The following is an 11037-nucleotide window of genomic DNA, read 5'->3' as shown; positions in this document are numbered from 1 at the left end:
AACAGTGCCAACTTCAGCAGAAATGCCTGTGGTTCTGCCTTCCAGCCCAATACTAACAACACAGCAGACAAACGGCGAAGATGAAAACTAACCAAGGAGCTGAAATCATTTTTAACATGAAGACATGCTCCCTGGGCGTCACATAATCTCATCCAGTATGGAGAGTGTGTGTTCGCTATGGGGGTCCATTAATAAAATATGACTGTATCATATAATAGACCTGTCTGCCAAATTACAGGAGACAGAGAGACAGCTTATTAGGAGGATTGAGGGGGAGGTGTGTGTGTGTGAGAGAGAGAGAGAGAGAGAGGGTGGATGTGTGTGTGTGTGTGAGAAAGAGATGGAGCCTACCGTCATCAAAAAGCACATTACTTAAGTGTTGGCATCATTAATAAGACTCAGGCAGAGCCAATCTGCTAACAAAGGCTCTAACTGTGACCGAGGAGAGAGGTGGACAATTACTCTCAGCAAAGAGGAAATTCTGCCTTTGTGTTTTTTTTTAGTTCTTCTTCTTTTAATACCACCAGCACAGAAACACACACACACACACATATATCAAACTATTTACACATGCACAGGTCCATTTTCACACATGCAGATACACGCACTTATTACACGCACATACACAAAACAGGGCGCTGTTATAAATCCAAATCCGACTGCCGTGAGTCACACTGTCACCGTGGCAACAGTGGCCGGCTCCATGCAGAACAGATCCTGTCATATCTCTTGTGTTTTTTCTTTGCACCACACACAGACACAACCACATTTCAGCTACAGTTATTCCTGCGCTGATCTCTCCGCTGGATTAATGAATAAAGCAGTGAGGGGTGATGATTTGACAGCTGGAGATTATATAGTTCAATTTTTTGTTATTTCAAATATTAAAATAAAAATAAGTCACCTTTCCTTCTGCTCACACTGTATTTGTGTACCTGTCATGTTTTCAGCTTTAACCACAGTGAGATGAGGCGATGCTGTCTGTCCTGTGGATGCAACATGAGGGCTTTGAAGGGCTCCAGCCGCACTGATACGTTTCACCACCAGATGGTGTCTCCCATCGCTGCCATCAAAGTGCAGTGGATAAAGAGAGAGGAGGGAGCAAGAGGAGCGGGTGTTTAGATGTTGCCTACTCTATCCATCTTCATAAACACAAGCTATAGTCATCCTCTGTAACTCCAACAGAGATAAACTGAGGGAATGCTTGGTTACACGGCAGACTTCCTGGTTTGTTGGCTTGGACTGTAGTAGATTTATGGCTGTCTCAGCTGTTGGTGGTCTGTGTGGTTTTGGACACATTCACTGATATTCACCAGTATTCACTCTGCACTCTGACTCAGTCTGTCAATAGTAAGTAGTGAGAATAATCTATAAGTTTTGGAATAGTGCTGTCCCTTTTTAGAGTGTTATCTTTGAACTCCACACCTGTACTTGAGGGACAAAGCATCAAATAGTGACAGCAAGAGCCACAAAGAACTGAAATCATGTTTTTATTAAAAGGTGACATGAGACTACATTATGCAACCATGGGTAAATGTCTGCTTTTACTCTGAAAAGCAATGATAACAGAGAAGGCAAACTTGTCATAAATGGCAAATGTGGTGGAGCACAGACCCTTTTGTAGACTTCCTGAGGAGTCCCGCTGCCAACAAAGATGAATTTGTTAGCAGAAAGATGAAGAGGAATTGTCCAAAGTCAACCCAAACAACTGAGATTGTTTAAAACTGTGTTGGCTGGTTTTGCTGCAGATGTTGGCATGACAAGAGTTAAATCAATTTGTCATCAAAACCAACAAAATCAGGCTCTGAATCATTTCCACGAACTTGTCCTTTTGTCTTCCAGAATGTGATACCAGGACATGTGCTGTGGCAAAATGCTGATTTATACCGGATTTTAGGAAGTGGGCAGAAATTGGGATGAAGAATCAACAATTTAAGAGTATAATCACCAAAGCTCTGCCCACTACATCTACAACCAACTCCAGCTTCTTTACAGTCTTTCTGCTCTTGGCTGAATGCAGTTGACCACTGCTGGGCTGTTGCTGGACTGTGGTTGAATTTCCGTGCCTGACCATAGCCCATAGTTTTTGCAGCGCTTTGAGTAATGCTGCCTTATGTTGGCTCTAATCTGGGGCTGTGCTGCTCCTTATCAGACATGCACACATGTATTCTTAATTGATTTTCTAACCATAATGTTAGAGAACACAGCATGGTAGAGTGGTTAGCAGTCCCACCTCACAGCAAGTAAGTCCTGTGTTTGAACCTGCCATTTCTGCGTTGGCATGTTCTCCCCTCGCCTGTGTGGGTTCCCTCCGAGTACTTTGGCTTCTTCCAACAATGCGACATCAAGATTTGGTCTATCTGTGCCTGTAGGTGTCAACGACAGCATGAAAGGTCTGTCTCTCTGATGTGTCCAAGTTGTCCACTGAATCTCATCCAGGGTCAGTTGGAACTGGCTCCAGCACACCTCTGACCCCCACAAGTTGTTTGAAGGAAGTGTATAAGTGAAGACTAATTTCCATAAAACGCCATGAATATCCATCAGCTGTTAACTAGCTATGGTTTTCTCATGTCAGTGATCAGCTGGCTGGTCAGTCATCTTTGCAATGTAGGTGAAACTTTTAACAGGAGATATGACGGAGACACAGAACCGATGATATTGCTGATATCTATAAATGTAGATAACAGTTTTTAAAGTAACACATTGGCACATTACACAAACCATTCTGTTGAAGCAAGAATTCGTAATAGGAGACACGCCACCTGTACACTCACAATCACTTTGCTGTCAATATGGCAGCAATGTCGTCTGTGTGAACATTCTTTTAATCTTTATAAGGTCAGACACGCATCATAGCATCCAAGCAGAGATTATGTGTGTCAACAGAACTCAGCACACCCAGTAACTAATCTTCCTTGATAAATTCAGAAGAGGCCATTAAAAAGGTGACTGTATAACATTTTCTTTGCTCCTGACATGTTCATCTTTAAAATGTGTCCACTACATACAGCACAACAACTGAGACCAGGCAACAATCCTAAATCTTTTCTTGCAGAGGCGATTGGACAACAGAGATTTGAGGGAAAGATCCTCCTTTTTGCAGAAAACCTATGGGCCCCAGCTTAGCACTACAATTTATAAACCCTGTCCTCCTCCTGCTGCACTCTCTCAGTACAATCGTCCACTATTGTATTTTCATTACATTATGTATCTCTTGATACTGTATCATAACACTGATCCGGTTCTTCAAATATTTACTTTTTCTGTAGTTGTACTGAAATATTTGTGCACTGTACAGGTTTTGGAAGGATTTTTCACCTCTTTAGTGCAGCCTTGGGACTCTCTAAATTCAGTAAATGTCCAATATATTCTGTTGTCCAGCATGGGGGCTCCACCTACTGACCAGGCAGAATATATTGTACTGTACCTTAATATATACATAATACATACATACATATTTACATTCAAGATATTTCAACATATATGTGCTTTATATGCCCTAGGTCTCGTTTTAGAAAGAAATTATCTGTTTGTTGTTATCCGTCACAGAGGTGGAGGTTTCATAATCACCAGCCTTCATCCTATGAGTGATAAGGTTGTGTGCATATGTACAATCGTTGCACCTAGAGTTTGTGCCATGGATAACACTGTCTTGGTGGAAGCTACACGACGCTAAAGTGGTGAGAAAATCCACACATTGCACATCGGATAAATTATGCTGGTTTTCCTATGAAGTGTCGCTCTGGCTCAACAGTACATCTTTAACGCAGAACGTGACTCGCTGTGCCGTTTCACTGTGATCACACAAACCTGATGATCTATCTCGTCCTCTCTGGTGTGCAGGAGGTGGAGTAGGGACATGCATGCTCATTTACAAGCATCAGGAGAGAGTGATTTGGGTGCAGCCCTGACTTCCATCAGAGGGGGGATTTTTTTCTGCACATCACTGGTGGTGCCAACGTTTCCATCAGCACCACTAGACACACTGAGACACATTTGGGCAGCTCACCCTGCAACCATGGTAACAGAAGAATTTTACTAGTTGGCAACAGCCAATAGTGGGGCACTTCCCACTCAGCTCCGTCCAATAACAGAGCAGCCTGCAGCCCAGCCCACCTAGAACTGACACTGATGGGCTAGTGTGAGGAGGATTTAGAGATGTAGGCTTGGCTAATGAACAAGTAAGAGCGTAAGAGTGTGTAGGTATGTGTATGTGAGTGTGACTGAGTGAGGCTGTAGCATAATCTGATGAGAGGATTCCCTCTCTTTTAACCACAACAAGCACACACATTGTGGAGTAGTACTTACTCACTAAGACCATCTGACATTCAGCACCAACAGTGCAGGAAGCCCTCCCGTCATCTCGTTCCCACACACATTCACATGCACAATGCTCGTATACACACACACACACACTCCAAAATAACATAATCACACTTCTCTTGGCATGTAACTAAGCAGTTTTTGGAAGATCAGAGCAATAAAATTAATATAGTTTTACCCAGGAATAAAAAAAACTAGTGCCAACATCAACTGTCAATAAAGTCATTTATTATTTCACACAATGGATAACATGAACAACTTCAACTGTAGTTCTTCTTAATAAGTGCTCAACGCTGCCAGCCAACCGAAGGGTAGCAAAAGAATGAGCTTTTCTTTCTGAGGAAAGAGAAATAAAAACAAATAAAAACAAACAAACAAACAAACAAAAAACAAAACAAAAAACAAAAAAACAAAATGAATCTACAAGATCATGAAAGATAAACATGACCATAAGCATGCCAGCGGACATGGATATACATATATATTGCATGTATATATGTGCTTAAGACATATATCTGTATGCCAGCAAATGCAAATACAAAATATATGTGTACATTTACACATATATACTGTGAAGGATATATGCATATGCATGCGCATCTAGTATTTACTCATTTACTCTATATGTCAAATATTTGCAGTTTTTAATATTCATACAATGTACAAAAATGCTTCATGAATTAAAAAATTCATTACAAAAAGAAACATATCAAACAATGTACAAGTCTTGCTCCAAATTCAATTGAAATTCAACTTTCGGCTTGTCTAAAATATTTATGCATACAATCAAGTTGAGCATGCAAATAAAGGAAACTCACTCTAGAAAAAGGTTCAAATACACTATGTATACAAACTAAAATATGCCCACACTGTTAGAAGAGCTCACTTTGTGCTCTAAAGAAGTACATCTATTGGTTTTCTCAATGCTTCATCTGTACTTTCAGCTTTGAACAACATTATAGCTTAGAACTGTACATTTATGAGGTGCTGTCTCACATGACCCCTCACTCCATTTGTAGGACACTCATCACAGCATACTACATAGGGAATGGGGGGTGATCAATATTTAGGTGCCATTGTATCCTATCCTTGTTGCTGTAGTGAACAGGTGAATGTGAAATACAGTAAACACTCCCCAACCAGTGATCTAAGATCAAACACTGCTGCTCTGCCCCTGATGTTAACTAGGACAAGACTGGTTAAAAGATGCCTACATCAGTGTTTGGGGTCTCCTGTTTCCACTGGTCCAAACTGGCTGCTAAATAAAACAACAGTAAACTTGAACCCTATTCACAGCCAAATCCCCTCTGCAGTCTCTGTGTAGAGTGAAAGCTCTGGATTAGGACAATACTTGTCAGTGTTAGAAGGCACCGGAGCATTGGCTGGTAGGAGAGACAGACAGGACAGACAACACCTGGGGTCTTTAACTCTTACATCAGAGACTGCTGATTGACCACAGTATGGAGGAGTAAGCTGCCAAGCGTGTAACACAGTCTCTACACCTCATGGACCACAAATCAAGACCCCATCTTCACCACAACAGACTGCAGACCCACCGAAAGTCATCTAGCAAAGCAAGGTTAAGCACACTGAAGTCAGGACGAGTGTATTTTTGGCTATTTCCTCTGAGAACTCCCCCCACACACAATCCTCTTGCTTACTCTTCATGATACTGCACTGCCCCACCCCAACTGGCTGCAGGCACACTAGCTGCCTGTCAGCAGGGATTCCTATTTTTGGTGGAGTACACTACAGTGGGGCTTGTATCCTCCAATACCTTTTAACGGTGTGATAAGACAAATCATTTTAGCCGACTGGAGGGTTGGTGAATGTACCGTAGATTTAGTCAAATATGAAAATCGATTAGGGTTGTCATTTCTGCCTGTCTTCTTGGGTCTTGAGCAGTCGTAACACATAGAGGTCTACTGTGGTTTTAGGAGACAGTCCCAGGATAACTGAGCTCAACTGGTATCCATGCAGGATGGATGTACTAACACTATTTACAACAAACACTTCAATACTGTAGTTTTACATCTGGTTAAGGCTGTACTGCATAGAGCTGCAGTAACTATAGTTTTCATGAAATGATAGTCACTTTCTGCACAACTTATTACAAATTATTACTGGTATTATTCACAATTCTTGTTACATTAATTCATTTTATTCAGTAAATAAGACCACTTATTTCTCTTTGTCGAAGGGTGGACCCAGAACAGAAATACCTTTTAAGGTCATTGCCAGGCATGGCCTGATGCATAGCAAACAACAATGTACAAGAATGTGTTTTCCATGTCAACTTCCTCTGTTCCACCTCTGCCAAGTACATAACCTGTTGTAGGTTGTAAGTAACTGGTTACACAAGGGCAGAGCATAATCGATACTGCTATATAGAAATACATCCAATGCAGTGGGCATTTCTATTCCCTCCACTGCTGTAAACCATCATGTAGGTCACAACATGATGTGTATCTAAACATTTTACCAGTAATTTGGTACCATTAATATTTTGAATAGCCTAGTTCTGTTATGATGATATCAATCAGATAACTACGAGGAAGCTGAGAGAATGACTTGGCAACTGGTGACAGAGGATGCTGACTATGGAAGCTGTGAAGGGACACAGGCAGTGTCGGGGTAACGATGACTAAGACACATGCGTCATATGCACAATCATGAATATTTTGGATCAATTTCTGGGGCACTCTTTGATATTTCTCAGGTTAAATGTAATTGGTGAGAGAAAGAAACATAAGGCACACGTTGAACTGCTGCAACTGAGAATCCCACCCCACCCAAAGAAAATTGAATTTCCATAAATGAAACTTGAAACAAATGAAACAAAGTTGCAGAAGGAACACTGAACCATTGCTTATATTCTGAAATACCTATTTGAGAAAGTACCAACCACCACCCAAAGCCACAGATACTGTAGACAGAGTTTAACAAAGACTTGACATATTGACACTAGAAATCCAAGATGGCTACATCCTAGAGTGCACATAGGGATGCTTTACATTGGTGCCAACATGGTGGAGAGTTTGTCAAACTCTGATTTGAATCATTTTAAGTAATACATCCTTACACTGAATACTGAGACTTTGGTTTCTAAATCTAAATACTGGATTTACTTTTCCAAAAATACTTTCAGGGATATGGATTGAAAATCATGTTAAGTAGAAAGACTGGGATTAGCTTTTCAAAAACACCGACTGTGAGCCCTCTTCTGCTGAACTGTCCAATCACGATTCAGACTGGGACTTCAGTTTGACGCTTTTGGCTGCGCAGCCTGCATATACAAATTGATTAAAATAATGCATGCTCTCTGGAATGGATATCCACACCATCGAAGGCCGAAACATAAGGCTGGAACAAGCATGTAAGTGCTGCATTTGATTGATGGAAATGTATGGTTTTTCATAGTGCATTAAACCAATTTTAGGGTTTACCAAAAAACACACCTGATATTCCTCCAATATGCAATGCCCCCTGGATATACACACAATATTGAGTTTATGAATGAATACATGTGGTTCTTTCTGTCTGAAAACAAATTAGTTTTGAGTCGCACCCATGTCTTGTTTTTGGTTGTAAAACAATACACAACTTTCATTGTCTATGGTACAACAATTCTATTTGATATACTGTATGCCAGTACATGTCTATGAGCTGGTGTCCCATTTTACAAGGCAGGCAACAGTGGACTTTGTTTCTATGTACAGTTTGGGACAGTCTCATCCACCATATTGCCTTAATGTCACTGAACAGGACGGGCCTGAGCAGGAGGGGAGATAAAAACGAGACAAGGGGGTAGGCTGAGGGAGCATAAGCATTGGGAGATGTAAAACATGACTGGGAGTAGATGAGAGGGCAAAGGGAGATGGAGTTGAATGGCAGGCACCAGGGAGGGCTAAAGAATTGGGGTGAGTGTCAAGCAGGGAGGGGAACCAGGGGTGAGGAGCTGCCAGGATGTTACTTGTCGGAAAGAGGAACAAAAAACAAGGAAGGTACAGATGGAGGTGAGAGTAAAAACAGGGATAAGTCATAGGATAATGTGGATTAATTACTGCTGTATCATCTGACATGTCTTTGACACACTTCCTCAGAAAGGCAAAAATAAGCAGAGCTGCACAGTTTTATATTAACCATTCCCCCTCCCCTTGCTGGTAAATATATGGCTACAGCCACATTCAGATACAGTATCATAAAGTACCATACACGTCACTGTATCAGATACATAAAGAATCACATAATATCCTACACTATCATAAGTACCGCACACTTTTATAGCATCAGATTCAGTATCAAATAGTACCATATAGTGCCATTGTAAATGAAGGTCCAATGAATCCTTAAAAGGATCATATCTGGTTGGGCTGAGCAAACAGAGGGATGGTACCACAAGTGTTCCATCCTCCTGCTCCTCCACTGACCCACTGTAGTCCTCACAATTCAGAGAGAAGAAACAAGTCAAAGTGCATTGAGAAATCCCAAAATTAAGGACACTGCATCTGATAGGCTTGAAACAGACTCTGTCGACTGCTCTGTGTTTGTTTACAGAGTTGTTCTCTCCTGCAGGTTTACTGACTGGAAGGAGACCATAATTCATCCCTGCTGTGGCCCCTGCCTCTGCGTTTCCCAACTTTGGTCAGTGGAGGCACTGACCGCGCTTCATGCACAACAGTCTCGATTGTTGCTGAGATGGAATCGTGATTGGAGAACTCCAGAGGCTCGGGGGTTAAGCTCGGCCTGAGGCTCTGCCTACCTGGCAGGTCATCACACCTCTCCAGGACAGGCATTCCCAGAGTCCTTCCATCACCCCTCCTACTGGCCAACATGTCCAAACCCCGATCATCAGCCCGATCTTCCTCCCTCATATTGGTCGGCTCTAATTCCTCTAAGGGTTGTTTTCGGGGCCGTCCAGGTCGTCTTTTGATGACATTGTTTCCTGTTTTGGCTTGTCGCTGCAGGCGCTTGGCACGCAGGATCTTCTGCACATGCTCGAAGTTCAAAGAATGCATCCTCCTGACATCCTTCTGAATCTGCTCCACCTCACGACGTTTATACCTCCGCTTGCTGGGAACACCTGGGAAAGCAGAGAGTAAGCATGAGTGAGGTGAGGCATCACAAGGTAAATAAATAACAGAGCAAGGTCTGAAGAGAAGTCTAAAGAGAAGGGAGTTGATACTAGATTAACACTCAAAAAGAGCAGCCTTGGAAAGGCCAGGAAAGACATCATGCCAATTTAGCTCATGGAGAGAATGTCTTTTTTGCTTCGAGAGCTTCCTGCTAATTTTGACATATTCATGTAAGCCTTTCAAAGCCCAGCTGAGCCAGGAGTGCAGCTCCTATCCTGTAATTGTCTACTAGAGAGCAGGGAGGAGAGGGGAGAGGAGGAGATCCCATTCTGCTAGCAGGAAACCCACAGAAATGTCTCCTTCAACCATTTAATATGTCGCTACACAATAACAACCCTGTGCATCTGGAGCACAAGCTGCCAAAAAGCCAAACACACACACAGACACAAATGCAAAAACACACATGCAAATACACACAAGCCAAACATGCACAAATAATGAATTCAGCAGTTCAGAATGGCTGAGCAGAAGAAACTGGAACCATATTGTTTCCTTCCACTGGTAAACTGGGCAGTATGCCCTTTACATGCTGTTCTATCCTTTCTCTTTCCCCCTTTCCCCATCACTCTCATTCTCTTTTCCACTCTTCTCTTCACAGGCGGCAATATGCTACTCTCTAATTTTCAATTAAACTCGTAACACTGCACCATTTCATTTCCTTCTCTATTTCAAAAAACGTTTCCCGGTCTTGGTCCGTGTCTGTCATTCTTTTTGTTTCCCATCTCTGTCCCATTTCTTTGCTCCCCCCTCCGCTCTGTCTGGGCACTGTTCCCAGGGCTCAGACTGAGCCACAGCCAAAATGGAGGAAAAGCACAATCAGCCACCAGTCCCCAAGCAGTGCGCAGACAACATGCTTGGTCTCTTTTTTTTCTTGAGCGTTTACTCCTATTCCTGGATTCCCTATCCTTAACCATCTCGTTTCTTCTTTTCTTCCAGGATCCTGCTGATACAGTGTAGCAGGTTTCTGCAGTGCTCTAACACACGATGACTGCATTAGACCAAAACAGAACATATTTTTTATACGCAAAATATGGCAGGCTGGATCACAGGGAAATATGTAAAAATGTACAAATGCACTGGGAATACGTCTTTTTATTATATAACGTGTCACATTTGGGCTGAATACGTCAGTGTTTGATGTTACTCAGATTTAGAGTTTCACATTGTTTCAATAAAGTGCTGCAACAAGCAGACGTCAAATATACCGTATGTGATACTGTGATCAAGTCTTTAAAAAATGGTAAATAGGAAAGTTACAGGTAAAATGAAATGTTTTAGTGTCCCCATGCTGCTAATGAACTAGGAAAGATAGGGAAGCTAAACAGAGGCTGCTTGAATGACCCCCAAACTCAGAGAAACACCTCACACTATTGTTTCTCTAGAATTCAGAGCAGTGAGTGAAATTAGTCTAATGCAGAAAGCACTGAGTAGAAGTAGTTTATGAGCCTCATACAAGTGCGCGCACACACACACACACACACACACACACACACACACACACACACACACACACACACACACACTACAAAGTAGCAGAAATTTATGAGCTGTATACATGGAACATAAAACTGGTGACCTT

The 11037-nt window shown here is 42.0% G+C and overlaps 1 protein-coding gene across 1 annotated transcript in view; it reads right to left on the bottom strand.

Moving 5' to 3' along the window:
- Positions 1–4531: 4531 nt before the first annotated feature.
- The window catches only part of setbp1 (SET binding protein 1), a 32908-nt gene continuing 26402 nt past the window's right edge, over positions 4532–11037 (bottom strand). The window contains exon 7 of the mRNA XM_026344312.1: positions 4532–9406. Within this exon, the coding sequence (XP_026200097.1) occupies positions 8901–9406 (506 nt within the window). The 3' untranslated portion in view covers positions 4532–8900. The remainder of the gene's footprint in view (positions 9407–11037) is intronic.

Source organism: Anabas testudineus, chromosome 9 (genome assembly GCF_900324465.2).
Source record: "Anabas testudineus chromosome 9, fAnaTes1.2, whole genome shotgun sequence".
NCBI lineage: Eukaryota > Metazoa > Chordata > Actinopteri > Anabantiformes > Anabantidae > Anabas > Anabas testudineus.
Note: the sequence above shows the minus strand (reverse complement) of the source record. Positions and strands in the feature narration are given on the sequence as shown.